The sequence below is a fragment of the Plectropomus leopardus genome, chromosome 15, assembly GCF_008729295.1.
Source record: "Plectropomus leopardus isolate mb chromosome 15, YSFRI_Pleo_2.0, whole genome shotgun sequence".
NCBI classification, from domain to species: Eukaryota; Metazoa; Chordata; class Actinopteri; order Perciformes; family Serranidae; genus Plectropomus; species Plectropomus leopardus.
In genome coordinates this window covers 15,241,569-15,260,133 of record NC_056477.1, presented here as the reverse complement: position 1 = coordinate 15,260,133, position 18,565 = coordinate 15,241,569, and the positions used below count along the sequence as shown (strand labels likewise).

The 18,565-nt window shown below is 38.5% G+C and overlaps 1 protein-coding gene across 2 annotated transcripts; it reads right to left on the bottom strand.

The window, feature by feature from the left end:
• Nucleotides 1-12,873: 12,873 nt before the first annotated feature.
• LOC121954288 (arginine vasopressin-induced protein 1-like) lies at nt 12,874-18,510 on the bottom strand. 2 transcript variants are annotated; one of them, XM_042501677.1, is made up of 3 exons: nt 18,345-18,510; nt 15,748-16,111; nt 12,874-14,838 (listed from the first exon to the last, which is right to left on the bottom strand). In XM_042501677.1, the coding sequence occupies exons 2-3, from the start codon at nt 16,095-16,097 to the stop codon at nt 14,583-14,585; spliced, it is 606 nt and encodes a 201-aa protein (XP_042357611.1). In that variant the 5' UTR covers nt 16,098-16,111; nt 18,345-18,510; the 3' UTR covers nt 12,874-14,582. The 2 variants fall into 2 exon arrangements, with proteins under 2 accessions (XP_042357611.1, XP_042357612.1); XM_042501678.1 differs by having other exon boundaries at nt 18,356-18,510.
• Between the last annotated feature and the right edge of the window lie 55 nt (nt 18,511-18,565).

Here is an 18,565-nt window from a genome sequence, read left to right as displayed (position 1 = left end):
CTAGTGGATGGATGGAGAATGGCAATTCCATGACAACATCTTATATGAAAGAAAGAAACGTTAACGAAAGAAACATTAATGTCACAAAATTCTTGGTGCTTTTGTATAAATCACTTAGTGCCTCAGCAGGTAATATTTCTCTGACATGCATGTGACATATGAACCTCTTAGGACCCTCGGGACATGTGGTGCTGGCCTACTAGCTGTCCCAAGAGTTAGAACAAATCACAATGAAGCAATTTTACTGTGTCTGCTGCATGTGATAATAAATCCTCCTTGAATCCCTTGAAATAATGTTACACATGCCAAGACTGACCACCAAAGGTTGTTCCTTTTTTACACTGCCTGCCTACGCCATCCGGATTTTAAATCATTTTAATTATTTGAATTTTTTTTTATCTTTGAACCTCCTGTCTGCACTTTTGCTATTTTTTTGATGGTGATTTTTATTTTTATTGTAAATCATTTAGTAATTAATTTGACCTTTTATTTATTTTCTCTTTGCTCTTTTATTGTAAGTCTCTATCCTTTGATGTGTTTTATATTTTATTGCTCTGTGAAGCACTTTGAATAACCACGTTGTATGAAATGTGCTATACAAATAAAGCTACCTTGCTTTCACTTTTATATAATCAAAAATGTTAAAAAGCCTCCAGTTAAAAATCTATTCAGCATATTGAAAAAAATGTGAGGGGTGCACCTGACAAAAAATGTTTGGGAACCCCTGCTTTAAAGGATGTATTCTTAGTGCATAGCAATGTTATATATATATATATATTTTATATATATTTATTTTTAATATTCCTAACATGCAGATCTACCTTCAGTGAGTGAGCATGTTTGCTGTTGCCCAAGGACACTTCAACAGTAGTTTCACTAAACTAACTGCTGACTGGTGCTGAATCTGGGACATCTGAGTCATGCAAGTCTTTCACCCCCACATTCTGTTTATAACCACTTCATATTGTTATTAATTCTGTTTCAGGCAAAGAGCGCAAAGTCCTCTCACTCCGTTCCATCTTCTTTTTTTGTGAAGCGAAGTGTGAAAATCAACAATTATGAAGTCCTAAGTAAACTTGCTATTAACTAATCAATGCAACATGTCATTTCTGTAATTGTGTTCTGCTCATCAGCTGCCTACTTGTTACCGCCTGAAAGAGGCCATCAGTCGCACACCATTGTGTTTCACAGGGCAATTCAAAAACATTCAATAACCATCACAAAAGGTTCTCTTCGTGGGTTTGACACACTGAGCTGAACGTGATTGGATTTTTGAACGTCTCTGCCACGGGGGAATCTGATTACGTTTCAGAAGCAAAAGAAATTTTAGTGTTATTTGGAGAGAGGCGGGAACGAGGTTAATGCATGAGTTGGTCTGAACACAATAAAGAGACATTTTCACAATAAGCCCATATAAACCTCTTCAGGGCAAAAGTGAATAGAGATGAGAGAAGCTGATAACTGCTTGTGGTGAAAATGTGCTAACCTTGAAATCACAGTGAGATGACAGCCTCCCCCCACACCCCTCCTTCTCTCACACTGAATGTCTCCTGCTAATGTCGTGATATCTGAGTCTAATCATTGATTGATGTGGCTCTCTTAGAGCTACAGAATGATAAAGTATTAGTCATAATTAATTCAAGGATCCATTAGGGCTATCTTAAAGTGTCATAACTAAGATATCTGATGCATTAAATCAGAGGTGATGCATATTGAACTGGGACATGACCTACTCTCCGAATGATTCCCAAATGACAAACCTTTCCTCAAGTTTGCACGTAAACAGGTATTGTAAGCATGTTTTTTCCTTCTTTGTTTAAAAAAACCCTGTAACATCCACACACCAAGTTTTTAAAAAAAAATCTCTGTCCAGATGTAAACGCAAAAGAACACAATTAAAGCCCTTTCAAGAGCATGCCAAACCCACAAGTGATGCTATAGCTGTATCCCTAAAACCACGCAAAGAAGAAGGAAAGATGTTGTCCAATCAGAAAAAGCTATGGCTTGTTTACAATCATGTGACTTTATGACGCATACAATTCAGATGGCAGGAACTAAGTAATGAATCTATATGTTGCGTGAATTGGAAATAGAGGAGCGATACTGCACAAAAGGGTTTCAGACATGGACTTAACCAGCTCGTTCTCATTCTGACCATCGCAAATCATTTGCGTTTGTGCAGTTTTGGTCGTCTTTTCGTACAGTTGCCCAATCTCTTTTAGGACAGTGCACAGATGTATATCATCATATGCAAAGAAGCAATTACCAGAAGGCTACCTGAAGCATTGACGTCCATAGTGCTCTCTGATGCCTCTGTTCCTCAGTGCAGTAAAAGAGTAACTGTACATTTGAAAAGTACCTACATGTACAAATATAGTGAGGTCTATATGGACAAGGCCTGAATCCTAATAAAACCAACAACAGACTGCTCAGTTCAGTTCTCGCCCTTATCAGCCAGTCATTTACTATACTGAGCACTTTTTTTTCCTCTGTTTCTATCAGACTGCTCACAACCACTTATATCTCCTGAATTACATGTGACATTCTGCCAACCAAGGCCCTTTGCTGTTGTTTAAAGGCCATTTTTGGCACCAACCACCCACTTTTCTTCTACATCATGTCTCAAATAAGTTCTCCTCTTCAAAGTGACAATGCCTGCAGGGAAGTGTGTTCAGACATATTTGCGTTGGTAGCGTTTGAATTAGCCCCTTTGAAGAGAGTAATGTGAATGCAAAGTGATGGGGAAGCAGACGGCTGCAAAGGTGCAGGGTTTTATCTGCCACACACATTCTTTGTGTCCTTGCATCGGATCGGGGAGGGTTAGAGGACTTCAGGGGTCTTTTTCCATTAAAGGATCTAATTCGTTTTACGTCCTCCCCGTGAGCTATGGACCGACTTCAAAGCTGTTGGTGGAAACAGTCTTAACTGGGTTTTATTCTTGGGCCTCCATCCTTTAAGTGCTGGCTTTGCATGTCATAGAAAACACACTCAAATATTTTGCTCTAGCTCTTTTTTCTGAAATTACTAAAAATCTGTATGTGGCAAGATGAACATTCATTGTTATGTAGCATACTTGCATGTGTTGAATTTATCTCTCAGGACACATCAATGAAAGCCATGTTAGCAGCTCTGTCAGGCTGTATTTGGGCACAGTGGTGGTCTTAGCTCCGTGCTAACATCGACATGCTTAAACTGACGATGGTAACATGCTGATGTCAAGCAGCTTTACCATATTCACAACCTTAGTTTAGCATGTTAGCATGCCACTGAATGAATGATGAGTGAATGATTGATTTTATTTGCATCATGCTACCAAGTGGCCCATCCCACATGAAATTATATGACACCAATACAACAGAAAAAATAACATTTCATCCATAGCCACAAACAACAAAGAATAGAGAAATAAAAGAACATATTTCAGCAGGTACAATGTGATACAGTATCTTATACATTGTCTGACTAACAGGAAATATCACATATCACTTATAAATATCGTCTTCCTCACTAGTGCCCACCAAACATCCTGTTTCAATACGGAGAGGTTAGTATACCAAACCTGAACTTAGCACCAAACAAAACTTTTCTCCTTGGACAGACTATACTTCACATGATTCGCTATATCAAAATCATTTTACATCAAACTATTAGTTCTCAGTTTTTGCTTATTCCAAACCTCAATTGTGCACTTCTCTTTTAACTGCTAGAAAGCAGTGTCTTTAATCACATTAATATCTAACTTTTCTTCCAGAAAGTATGATTCTTCAAATCTGTTCTCTGAAATAACGTGAATATGCTCAGCCCAAAGCGCACCCATCTGCATGTCCCACATCAACATCTCCTTGCATAATCTACTGTCATTCATACCCAGAAATCTATTCCATAATCTGCACATACATACTGCCCAGCGGAGTTGACAAGTTTCCCAGCCCAAATCTCCTTTAAAGGCCCGGACAGGGTAATACTTACTACTAACTGCTAATCAGCACAAAGCACAGTTAAGGTTGATGAGCTGACATATTTTACTCTAGGCCAAAAATGTCAACCTGCTGGTGACACCAGAGTAAAAGGTATACATTATTTCGAAACCAATACTGATAACCTGCCAATTCTTATTCCCGGGCATCAAATGCTGCCACTTTGTTATGCCCCTTGGTGTGTTATTGACGATAGAAGCAGCCTTTAGCGTTGATCTTTCTGAGACCGTCAACTAACTCCAATGTAACCCCATACACAGCAATAGCTGTTGTGCAGTATCTGGCTCAGCACCTTGTTACTCTGTGCAACAGCAGAGATTGGGGAACGAATCTATTGAAACTGCATACAAAGCCTGATAACAATCCTTCCTTTTCTTTTTTTTTCCGGTTCTACTTGTCTTTTCATGATTTTATTTTTATTAATTTAATTTTTTATATATAGTTCCAGACCTGTGCCTATGTGTTAGTTTTGTCCCTGTAAATATGCTCTTTCAGTGTTACATCTAAGCGCTGTAGCTCTTGGGTATTCTACAGAGGGATTATGGGATGCCAATGATGTTGTTAATCTTTGTTCTTTTTTTCTATTTCTCTCTTTAATGTTTGTCCTTGTCTAATGTACTTGTGACTTTGATGTTCAGACCAAGATGGGGATGTTTAAAGTGTTGTCGAGATATAAATATCTTATGCATTGGTCCCATGCTCTGTCTGTTGGTGTAAATACTTTAGGGGGAGAAGGAAAATAAATGAACAACAAAATTCTCAGAGGAACTTCTTTTTATGTACTCTGTATTCTTTTTCCATAAAAATATATATTGCAAAAAAAAAAAAAAAGAAGCAGTGAAAATGAGCCACCCACTGTAACACTTGTGTCTGCCAGTAAGCACTTTATGTTTCAACTATTCAGCACCACTCTTCCCTCTGAAAAAGATCTAAATCATCACACCTACTGACGCACTACAGAGCTGTGTTTGTACTCACAAGAGTTCGTGTTTATGTTTGGGTGAATTTGTGTCACTTTGTGGTTAGGTCGGCATGCAATGCATCTGCATGTGTGTCATAAAGTGTCCCCATCCCCGAGGTTTTGTAGCTGCGACAGACTCTGTGAAATCCAAAAAGGTCACTGAACAAACTGCTGTCCTGTCCTATCCTATCCTGTGCTCCGTCACATGTTTAACAGGTATCATCCTCTACAGGGCAAAACAAAGCTTGAGGACTGCTGAACTCTCTTTCATAGCATAAGGGCGTTAGCTGTACAATTTTAAATCTGTGCACCCATGCATGCTGCTGCATGCGTGCGAGCAAAAGCACCGAGTCTGCATACATGGATGTGTGATATGGGAATGAGCCTGCATGCCACTTTCTTCATTAACTCAAGGTTACTCCGTGTACACTGTGTCACTGGCTCTGAGGTCTGTTTCAAACTGAATTATTCAGATGTGCTTTCCCTCTTAGTTCCAACCCAGTGGTACATGTTAATATGAAATTAGTCCCACTTTACCCTGCTTATCTTTATATGCACATGCTGTTATTGCACATCACAATAAAACCCCGCAACTAGAGCTGTGAATAAATCAGGGCTGCATCATGTCAAGTTATGTGAGTTGATGGGATGCGAGCGCAGAGATTTCTCCTGGTGTCGTTTGAAACAATTTGTGCTGATTGTGCCCATGATGATGCATCAGCAATGTTTGTACACACATAGAAAAGTATGCTAACTGTTCACTGCTACTTAATCAGTGTTGAAATTACCATATAAACAAACAGTATAAAATAAATTAAAAAAATAAAAATAAAAACTAAAATAACACATGATTCATGCATTCTGCACTGCTTTTTTACTATGACCTACACTCTGCTGAAATGCACCATTTGAACCATTAAAGGGACATGTCATCCCAAAAAAAAAAAAAACCATATTTTCCTCTTACCTTATTTTTCCTCTTAGTGCTATTTATCTAAATGGATCATTTTGGTGTGCGTTGCAGAGTGTTGGAAATATCACATCTTAGAGATGTCTGCCTTCTCTCCAATATAATGGAACTATTCGGCACTTGGCTATTTTCTTTCCACTGAACTAGACTTGCCATAATCGTACACAATATATTGAGACCTTTACCTCTCTTGTGTCCCCGTTATATATTTTTCATTGTTCATCTTGAAATATAAAGGAATTTATTTAAATTTAATGTCATTTGGATTATTTTTAGTAATAGCTCAGCTGTTGTTTCATCCTGCTTACCCCATTCTGAGTGCCTCATGTAGCCTGCTACACGGCCAGATTCGTAAAGCCCAGACACATCAAATTAACATGAACTAATGGAAATGATGGCAAACTGTTGCATTGCCTTATGTCACCTGTTAATTGGCCAATGGTTGAATCTGCATACATCACGAAGACTACAGCCAACGGCCAAGTGCACCTGCGAGAGAGAGTATAACTCCCCTTACTATCAGGTAAAGACAGACACTCACCAATGTTCGGACTTTGACCGACAGCTGATTGTCAGTTTGATGCGTCAGGGGCGTTAGTAGTGGCCATGGTTCATTTCCAACTTGGCCCTTTGTTGCATTTCATCCCCTCCCCTTCCCCCCTCTTTCCTGACTGACTATAGCTGTAATAAAACAGACGAAAAGATCCAAAAAACAATCTTTAAAAAGAAGAATAATCTCCAATATGTTATGTTGAAGAAGACATTTGAGAAAAGTTTTAGTTGTTTTAAAACTCAGTAGGCTTTCTGTTTTTATTTTGTGTAATACTTTGATGTGTACTAATTAGAATTTATAAACCAAGGGAACAACAATGAAAACCCAGCAGGGCTTTGGAAAATACTCAACATTTAAATTGATCCTCTATGATCTGAAGATAACACACTAGAATTATAACAAAAAAAAAAATCATATTTCCAATGTGGGCTCAGAAGTGGGCCAAAGAGAAAAAGGGAGCGACTTAACTTTCACACGTGACCTTACCTATTACGGTACAAAGAAGTTGCTTTTCAAATCACTTCCTCCCCACCCTCTGTGAACGGTTTAGGCTGCGGGTGTGAGCAATGCACTGTAATATGATGTGATGTTAAGTAGTTCTATATGTGTTTCTCTGTACAGCCCAGAAGGCAGCAATGCATGAAGGCGGACAGAAAGGTCTCAGATATGGAAAGCAGTTTGACCTTAGAAATACAGGAATACGTATCGAAGACACTGGGCTTAGGGTCCATTTTACATCTGTTTTAACTTTCATTTCATGACCAGTGCCAAGTTTCAAAAAAATTATCTGTCTTCCACATCAAGAAAACTGTTTTCATTTCGTTTTTGTTCTCGAGTCCCTTTAACTGAGTAAACCTTAAAGGTGCCGGCCCAGGCTCAGCAGGACACTCTTGTTGAATCATGTTTGATGTTGTGCGTTCACCTCAAAGTGAGGAAGGAAGTGGCGTGCCAGTGTGTAGAGACTGCAGAGGCAAGTGAGACTCAGCGCTGTACAGTACTGAGAATAAGAACAAAGCCACACAATGACACAGAGGAAGGAATAACAATGAGTGCTGAGCCGCAGTGTTGTGTGATTCTACCGTGAACAAAGACACCGAGTGTGGCACAGAGGTTGTGTGTGTGCGCGCGTGAGTGTGTGCGGGTTTGGGATTATTATCAGAGCACGAGGAGCATGTACTGTATATATCATTTCACTAATTACTGTTCCATGCTCTAATTACAATGCAGCCGGGACACGTTCAGCTTTCAGATCCTTCTTTCTGTAAAATCTCCATACAACCTCTGTTGTCAATCACACACATGCACAGACACCAAGAAAGAAAAGCCTGTTTCTTCTTCTCCCTGTCTTCCTTTTGAAAATCCGATCTGCTCCCTGTGCTCTCCATACAGCCGTCTCTCCTCTTTTACTTCATCTTTTGTCAGCTTTACCTCAACTCATCCTCACTAAAATGTCTGGAAAGCAGCACGGAAAAATGAGATAAACCTATTATTACTAAATACTAAATTACTATTATATATTACTAAATATGAGTTTCTCTGAAAAGGACATAATTAAAAGTTATTGTTCCTCAAAATGACAGTTGTTTGGCTGATTTAGGAGACAGGCAATGGAAAGCATCTCATGTATGATCACCACAAAAGATGCAGGATAGATACACTGCATTTTTTTAAGGGATAAACTATAACCTGGGCAAACAATGTTCATTTTATTTTGAAGTTGCGATAAAAAAACTAGGCTACAAAAATGTGTTACAACAAACCCCATGGAAGATTCTAAAGGAAATGCATATATATTCACTGCACAAACACTAGAAAAATGCCCTGTATAACTCATTTTCCATCCCTGTATTAATGGGTTTGAACAGTAAAGACAGAGCGGAACTTGCACACACTTTGTTTGGTTTACTTTCACCTAATTTGGCCTAAAATTGCATTTTTTCCCCTGGACTAGGCTGAACACTGAGTTCCAGAAATACACACCTTTTATAAAACCATTGCACAAAAATCTCTGTCATTTTTCATTAACTACTAAATTGGCCTCATAATTTTGGAAGCATGAAGACATTCATTTATATGCACATAACTTAGAAAAGTGCTAAGATGTGCATGTTGCCTGAAAGGCAACAATGTACCACAAAGGAAGCTCAGTTTGCTGCCACACTGCTGTTGTGCACAGAACTATAATAGCTACAACTACAGAAATCAGCACAATGGGGTTTTTTCTGCAACTCTTTTATAATTTAACCTAGATTTGGATGCTGCTTTATCCCCAGTCAGCGTGTCTCAGTGACATCTATGTAATTCAGCAGCTCTCTGATAAAGTGATTATTACTAAATGCCAACAAGTTATTAGTCGACTATTACCTCATTTGGATGAACACCGAGGTGCACATACAGGGGTCTGGCTCCAGGTGTGGGCCCTGGCACTCCTAATTGTCTGTTAGTCATGGTTTCACTAATATGAGACCATAATAGCAGTCTTAGTGTCACTGTTTGTCTGACCCATCATCTCAGACCAGTCTGGATCACAATATAACAAGCAAAAGTACCAGCACTGCAATTTAAAAATACACCAGTACAAGTAAAGGTCCGGCAGCTATAACCCTACCTAAAGGTATATGATGCAGGATTGTCGGTTACTCGCCGCTCGCCAGTGAAAATTATGGTAAAAAGCCTGTTTAGTGTTTCACCTTACTATATTTGCATTATGTTTTGTTGTTGCTACCTTTTTATAAATCCCCAACCTCATCTGAGTGCTGTGAGGATACACACCCATGAACACCCAGAACACCAAAAAGAGGAGGAAAATTAGACAATACTTGCAGAGGCCAGGTACTCTGCAGATACACTGCAACATACTTTTACTGAGTTATACGTGATGATTGAGAGGATTACTTTTGTCTGAGATAGTACATGGAACAATAAAAGAATCCTGCATAGCATATCTTTAACTACAGAAATATTATCAGCAAAATGTAAAGAAGCAAAAGAAAAGTGCTCGTTCTGCAGAGAGGTGGCTCCTGTGACTTAGATATTATTAAACAGATGTGATTGTAAGTGCTGATGCAACAATGTGTAAGTAGCATTTTACTATTTTAGCTGGTGGAGGTGGAGCAAATTTATCTACATCATATATATTAAGGTAGTTTAGTCAATGGTTGTAATGATTTATGAGAGAGGAGAGAAGATAAAAAAAGTTCTGACATCACATTCTTTTTCTTTTTGCATCTTTAAAAAATACATTTCTCTTATTTGTGCTCTTTTGTGAAACATAAATTGTATCTATTTGAGCCTCAAACCGTTATTTAAAGGAAATTAAATGAGAAGTCAAAGGCGGCCATCACTCTTTGGTCAAACTGCCAACAAATAATCAGCATCTGAAACCTTAAGTAGAAACTGCATTTTTATCATATTCATGATGCGTTGTAAGCTTTTCATACATTTTGTTCAATCTGAAATCTCTATTTAGTCACTATAGCTGCCAGATAAATGTAGAGGAGCGAGAAATATTTCCCACTGAAATGTAATAAAGTACAACCAAGTAGCACAATATGGATATTTCTAAGAGAAGAACGAGCACCTCAGAATTTCCACCACCACACATACCAATGACGAATGAGAATGAGGCCCAAAGCAAACTGTTTTAGCTGCAGCTGTATTATTGCTGGATCATCACTCCACATCTATAGTCATAAGATTTATAGAGTGAATGAAAAGTTAAGGTAACCTATAAATAGGCACTAAAATGAAGTTTTCTGTGCAATGAGCTTACTTCACACAAACAAGGTGAGAAGCTCAGCGAATTGAGGATCTGCTGCTTCCTCTGCACCGAGGGAGTCCGCTGTGGTTTCAGCACTTTATAAAGCTGCCCTACAGATGCCTCAGTTTGCCATCACACCAGACAGGCACGACTGAGTAGATCCAGGATACACAGAGAGGACTTTATCTCCTACATGACCTGTGTGTTGCTTTGCTTCACCCAGGAGGAGATCGAGGAAACTGATGGGGAAAAGAACATCTGGTGGATGTAGGGTAATCCTAATCCAAATATCCAACTCTACACATTGTCTACTCCGTAGTTCTTCATCATTTCTGTTCTTGTCCACCTGCTGCGAGTGTTGTAGTCAAGACCACCTAAACTCTTTGAAACCCGGATCGTCTTTATTTTTTTGTGCTGCATTCAGATGCCTTTCAAAAGTTTTTAAATCTTTGGACCCTGAGCAAAGTGGCGCAATTTCTCTAAAAAACATGACAAAAAAGGCAATGAGCAACTTGGCAGGAAATGTCTTGGATATTGTAAGAAATTCTTAAATTTAGAAAATTACTTTAAAAAATATATAAAGATAGATATATGGATAAAAACACCCACAGAAAACAAATGAATAACAAAATCCTCTTCATCCACCTCTTCATCGCCACACTATATATGTGTGTATGTGTGATGCAGCTGTCAGGTCATGTTTTAATTATTTCTTCATTTTTAGGATCCTGACATCTCACTGCTGTGTGATTACCTGCCCTGACCCTAATGTGTTTCACCTGTGTCCGATTGCCACGCCTGTGTCTTGTTATCCTCCCCTTGTGTATATAAGCTGTGTGTCCCCTTCCCTTTGTGCCAGTTTTGCTTAATAAGTGTCCCAGCCATATTTCCTTGTAAGCTTTTTTGTGTCTGTTTTTATTGGACTGTTTTTTGACCCTGCTTAAGCCTGGCCCTTTTTGGATTTGTTTGCTTTGTTTACTGACCACTTGTGTGCCGGATCTGTTTTCTGTGAATAACGACCCTGATCATCTCTTACCTGAACTGCCTTAGAGCTATGCTTCAGTGTGTCAGTGTGCCATAACAAATGTCTTGATAAAATTATCAAAAGGCAATGTACAGTTCATTTTTATGCAACACAATTCTCAAAAATTGTTTCTTTGAGCAAACAAAAGAAAACAATACGGAGCTGAAATCAACTTAATCATCTTTATTTAACACTCATTTGTTGCACAGGCAGTTTAGTGATATCCAGTTGTGGTCTTGACTGGTCTTGAAATAAAGTCCAGAGTCCTATTTGGGTGAGACCAAGACAAGATCGAGTAAAAATGTGGTCAATTCTGAGACCAAGACCTTCAAATATGGTCTTGGGAACAGTTTCCAGACCAAGACTGATCTTGAGCATCACAGCACTCCCTGACTGGGCGGTAGAAAACTGAATGGAAGGATGGATAAAAAAAATACAGTTTTTATATTGCATGAATGAATCAGCCATGTTATGATATGCCAAATATTAATATGTATAAAATATTAAGTCAATATAATGAGGAATTTTCTCAAAATAATAGTATTTCAGAGGAATGACTTATTATCTTAAAACACTGACCAACCTTCTTAAATTGATTTTGTTTTGTTTCATCAGTTAGTTCTAATTCTAATAAAGTTTATCATTATCTGGGGATAAATAAGTCATTATTTTGAGAAGGCTTCACATTATATTGACATATCAGCTCATTATCTGAAAAGAGTTTCTCATTATTTTGAGATACTGAGTCATTATTCTTGACATAGGAAAATCATTATTTTGAGCTTCTCATTATTTTTGACTTTTTCAAGATAAGTTATTATTTTAGGCAAAGTAAGACATTTTTTTGAGACCTTAACTGATTATCTTAGAGGAGTTTATCATTATTTTGAGATACAAAGTCATTGTTTTGAGATAAATAAGTCAATATTTTGAGAAAGTTTCTCATTATGACCTTCTACTGGATTTTATTTGTATTTTTTTCCTATTGGCGGAAATGAGTTGCTGCAGATTTGGACATTTGCATCGATGGAAAAATACTTCAAGTAATAAGCCATCAACACATATTCAGGTGATTTGGTCGACCGGGCAGAGGAAAAAGGCAGCAAGAATCAACAAGATTCTTCTGTTGAAATGAGTCTGCTCTTTTACGGTCACAACAACATACTCTAAATTTAAGGGTTTTCTGTGGGATACGTTTTGCTATGTATGTATGTTTTCTGTCTTAGTGAAGTGGTTTGTTTCCTCAAAAGAAAATCTTTTGCGCCATCTGGTGACTGCAAGCAAAGCTACCTGATTACTAAATATGACCACTGGACGGCAGCATTTACTACTAGGACAAACTAACAGCTCCACTAGCTGCCAACAAGCAGTCCTCTCTCAGAGCACTGCAGTGAGAGAAGCACTTGAAAATGCATGGATCCAGGAAATGACATGTGTAACGCTCTTCTACTCATCCAAAAGTGCTAATGAGGTGCCCTTGAGCATGGCACTTAACACCCAACTGGTCCAGTGAATCTGCTCAGTGGTTAACAGCGGCAGACTGTGGTGAAAGCTGCAGCTGTTTTACAGAGTCACAATCGTCATTGTGTTATAACTATGCTATATAACTATAACTAAGACACAAGCAATACAAAGACTCCTTTATTGCAATAAAACTAAAAATGACACAAACAGTGTTATTAAAATGCCTCATCAAGGTTGGTGCCATTCAGTCTTTCATGGACAAAGTGGGGGTTTTTCATACTGTGACCAACATTTTCACATGAAAACATCACATTCTCAAGTTTCCCTGAACATTGAGGGACCTTTTGTCAGTTTGGCCTCTTAGTCATGAATCATTATTTTTGATTGATTGATTGATTTTCATCTCGGCTACACTGACCACCCCACACTTCAATTTTGATAACAAACCAGTGACTGAAGAAGTTACTCTCTGAATGTGCAGTATATGGAAATTTTATTTTTACATACCATGACACTTATTCTTGCCCCACTGCACTCTTAGCCGCTTCTATAGTGTTGTGTAATGTAGCACACACATAACCATCTACATATTTGGCTTTTTGCGGTACAGGAAGTGGATGTTACTGTTGATAAGTACATCCACACTTCAGCCACATTTAAGGGGCTCCCAGCCATTTACCTTAAGGGACCCCTTTTCTATCACTGAGTAAACTGGTGACCCCTGACTAAGTGACACATTTTGTGGATATACCATATTACATGAATAACAGTAACAGCACTGAACACCTGAGAACCTTTACAATTAACCAAAATACTGAACGCATTAACTGCAGGATATTTATGTAAAATGAACGATTTGGATGAATTCTGAGAAAATTCTTTCCCGTAATTATTGTACATTGATGAGTTTTCCTGATATATTTTTAGAAACTTTTTATGCAATTCTCTGTATTTTTTGTTTGCCTGTTTGTTAATGAAAAATCATACATACATTATAAGCTTCTTTTTGGAAAAAATCTGTTTTCTTCTCCCTGACGATTGGCCATTGTTCTTTTAGCACTTTTGTTGTTTTAACTGCACATTTTTCCAATGCAGGATGCAGCTGTTTATCAAAGTGAGGGCTCTGTGAGTATAGCTTGTGTTCAGGTCTCAGCGTGTCCTTATCCTGTGAGTTTTTTTTTAAAGTTTATATCTTTAATAAAAATCCAAACTTAAAAGCAAAAACATTAATTTCATTATAGCTTTCCTCGCAGAAATGAATAAAATGCTGAGATATAGGGGCTACTGTTTATCTTTTTTAAGAAGTTTTCCCACCCTTCTTACAATCAATATGGCTTCAAGAACCCCCATCAAACGTTGGTGACCCCTAATGGGATTTGGGACCTCCAGGTTGGGAACCAGTGCTTTATAATATCAGTGCTCTCAGCCTGATAGCTCATATAAAGTCACTTATTCATTTCCACGCTTTTTGTTTTACACCATTAAAACCACAAAACCACTTAAAATTCACATGACTGTCTATAGTTCTCAGTATGCATGTAAAACACTTAAGGCAGATGTTGAGAGGTAACCACAACATACAGTCAGAACCAGTCAGAGGTTTGTGTCTGCAGATGTGTCTGCAACAAGTAACGGTGTCAGTATTCAGCCATCTGATCAGAAAGAAATAGAAATGAGAAGCTGTTCTTTTCTTTCAACCTGCCAGACAGTTTCATTTGCAACTGTTGCTTTTCCCAGAAGTTAATTCAACCTCACTCCAGTTTGTGAACACATCAGAGCTGTAATCAGGAGAGAGACGCAGGCTGCGCAGACTGAAGTGTTGGGAGACTCTCTCAGACTTAAAGTCAGTTTTGCATCAGAGGTTTTGGTTCAGTCAGTGAAGTATTCTGTGGAGGTATCTCTCTGGGTTGTTCTCTCCTCTCCTCAGTCCTGAGCTTGTTCTAACTGGTCTCTCAGAAGTCCCCGCAGATCCCTGGCTCTCAGTTAGTACCGCTGCAGCCCCTGTACTTCTTCCCGTTGTCCCTATTGAGGTGTGTGTGTGTGTCTCTGAACTGCTGTGTGCTCCTGCCTCAGCATCACTCTCCTCCTCGGGATCCTTCCCATGGCTGCTTGGCGAGCTCTCCCCGATCCTGAACAACATAAAGAGTGTTGTTAACAACATGAATGCCAAAAAGTCACTATGATTAATGTTGGGAATAGGGAGGTCCCGATCGGATCAGAAGGATATGTATCAAGCCCCATCAATGCATTTTTTAATGGATTGGGATCTGTTTTTCTGAGCACACACTCCACCTAAGCCTTTGTTTACGTCCACTGTCACACAGTTGTGTTAAACAGAGAGAAGGATTTGCAGCAGATATTATTGTGATGTTGCTATTCCAACAATTAAATCTGATTTTTATTCATGTCCAACTTAAGCTGCTTCACCACTTTAAGTGGGGCTGAGTTTTTTGTTGTTCATTTTTAGTGAAGCAGTTTTACTATAATGTGGTAATAAGCGAAACAGTGTCTTATTTTTATTTGTTGTATCTGGGAATGTTAAAGTTCAGCTATAAAACTACTCTGAAGTGGATCTGTGATTATATTACTCATGTATAGTTTTCTGTACTTTTATTACAATGCTACACTTAGTGAACTTGGGAATCATTTCTGAAGACACATTTGAGTGTGTTTACTTTATTTTTGTTAAAAAAAAAACAAACAAATGCTGCACTAAGTGGAACTTTGATACGATATAAAAATATTTTTAGTTTGTTTACTTTGTTATTTTGTAAACATAAACTAAACTCTTAGGAACTGTCACGATGTATTGCATTTCAGAGCTATTAAACTGTCAAGCATAAACACTGAATTGATTTTCATAACTTTATAGTGCTTGAAGTGTGCACTGTGCAGCTGTGTTAAATACAAGTATTGGATCAGTATTGGCAGATACTCAATATCAAATAACTGATTGGAATCAGGGGCAAAAAAAATTGTTTGGGACATCCGAAGTTGTAAATGTATGTAAAATCGTATCAGGTCAGCAGTGTTTGTACCTGAGGTGATTGAAGGCTCGTAGCCAGTGTGAGCCCAGCACCTCTCTCCCGTTCGCCCTCAGCCCTCTCCTGTTACTTCGCGTCCTCAGTCCAATCAAAGCCTGCGCCAGTTCAGCTTCATCTCCGTGACCCCAAATTAGCTGGGCCCTCTGCTCCGCGTCCTGATCCCCTGCTGCCCTGAACAGTCTCTGGAGCTGCCACAGATTCACGTTGCTGAAAATGTTTGCCGAGCCAGCCTTCCTGCTCCTCTTCTCAGTCAGGCGCCACAGCGAGGAAGGGCCCGCCACCATGGAGGCAGGAGGAGGGGCGGGTCCGGTATCCATCCGGAGAAACAGTGGAAAAGGTGGCATACACTGGCTCTACTCTGTGGAGCAATCGGTAAGAGTTTCCACTCGTTAGGATGCATTTGCAAGACAAAAGACGTTTTAAACTTAAAACTCGAACTTCCTCTGTGAGCCAAGTGTGTTGGAGAACTATAGTGGCTGATGTTAAAACGTAAGTGGACTTATCTAAAGCCAGTGTCTGATTTGTTTGTTCTGGCCAACAACATTGTGGAGTCTTTGTTAGAGGACCTGCCATGTGTGTAAATATAAACAGCTCATCCTAAGGTAACAAAAACACAATGATTCTTATTTTCAGATGATTATAAACTAATCGTATGTCCATTATATGGAAACATGCATTAACACTGTATGGTTGCTTCACAATAAAGACATTTGAAAACGATTATAAATTAATCGTAGCGATGCCAGTGCAAAGAATTAATAGCCATGCTTCCAAGTGATGTTTTCTGATTTATTTTGTTCTCTTTTTCTGTTTCTTCAGACCTCAGACACTGTGAAAATCTGCCAGCTCCAGGATCACGTGTATATCATTATTCTAGAGTCATATGTTCATTGTCTACAGCCATGTTACTCTTACCCACAATGCTACTGACCTATGACCTCATCACATGACATCACATTTCCCACAATGCCGTCAACTACGCTGGGGTGGGGTTACACTCTGCATTAAGTAAAGAACTTAAATAAAAAGACAATACACTTTTTAACCAAACATTTTAGAGTATCTTTTAAACACATCTTTATCAAACCTTTTACATCTTGAACACCTTATTTATTATATTTTAATTACCTTTTAACAACTTTGTGAACTTAAATGGTTAAGAAAACTGTCTCTGAGACAATTACACTCATGAAAATACATTTATTATTTATATTTATAAAATCTTACACACTGATCCTTTAAAAAAAACAACAGAACAAAATATGGAAAGTACATGAGCACAGACTGCGTCACAACGCCTATAGATAGCTGTCACAACTAAAAGCAGTCAGCTGTGAGTCTTCTGCTCTGATTCTTTAATCCTACTTTAGGCAGTGAGTGACGACCTGCGCTTTAAAGAGCATTAAACTGCAGATGGCGACTTCATCTCTCTTTCCTCTACATGTGGTTTTAAAGTGGGGCACTGATAGATATAAGAGATGTACATACGTTTAAGTAAAATGACCTCCATTTATGTTAATTTCTTTTGGTGGTTGGATGACAATAAAAAATCTGAGTTATGTTTTAGAAGGGAAACCTTCTTTTTTTGAGGCAGAATTTGTTTATCAGGTCTGGGATAGAAGGCAGGGTGTTATGTTTGGTGACTGAGCAGTAAGATAACATGTATTTTGGATTGATCACTGCAACAATAGTCTACTGTAATGGTGTCTTGTAAACCCAATAAAGAAATCATTATACAATAGCTGGTTGTCCATGATCATGACAGTATGTAGGTCAGCAGCTTTTCCACTAAAGCAACTTTCTTTCAGCTTGACAAAATAATTGTAAGTGAGTTCCACTTACTAGCTTTCAACAGCAGATTGTGGAGTTTATATCGCTGAAAACTCCTCTGATTAGATGAAATCAGTTGGTCAAACTTACTATGTACTGAGTCAGAAATAAAGTTTCACACTCTCTTCACTCTCTTTCAGTTAAGCTCATATGGTTCAGCTTCATACAAATTTCTTACCTTCCTACTTACACATTTGGTATTTAGTCCTTTATATTCCAGATATTATAAGAAAATAAATGAAAAAATACACTGCATCACATTCAACATTTGAGCAATAATTTACACTGTCCTATACATAACCAGTAATAATTTATTTAACAGTAGGTTAAGCGAGTTATTTGAGCTCATGCATGTGATTTTCTCAATAAATAATCATAATCATGGGATGCAGCTCTACACAGACAAATAATTAAACATTCACACACCCTTTGTTTCACATTAGAAGTAGGTTTACATTAACCAAGCGCCACAGGCTTCTCCATTATTTCCCCCCACTGGTTACAGTCCAGTGTTTGCTTAACCAACGCACAAATGCACATTTACCGGATCTCATGCAAAACTAATAATAGCCTAAGAAGACTGAAAAAAAGTACGCAATCCTATTTAAAATACTCGTGGCCCTGTTATATAAGACAATTTAATTGCTGTTACCCAATAACTTACTGTTGTGTCTGTACCGTGTTTCAATAGGCAGTCAGTTAAAGCAAGTAAACAGGAATCCTGTGAGAGTCATGTGAAAAATGAAAGGACTTCTGCTCACCCGATGATTACCTAAAAAAAATCCAGTGCACTTTACTCCTGTAGCACCTCCTCTGCACTGCTGCTCCTCTTCGATAACAGCTCCCACAACGGCTGACATGCAGCGGGACAGTGTGTTTGTCCAGCTTCACCTGCGATCAATTTCTGTCCTTCAGCCGAGCGTCAATCACAAATGAATGTCGTCAAACCACCAATGAGGGTGGAGAGACACTCTGGTCCCGC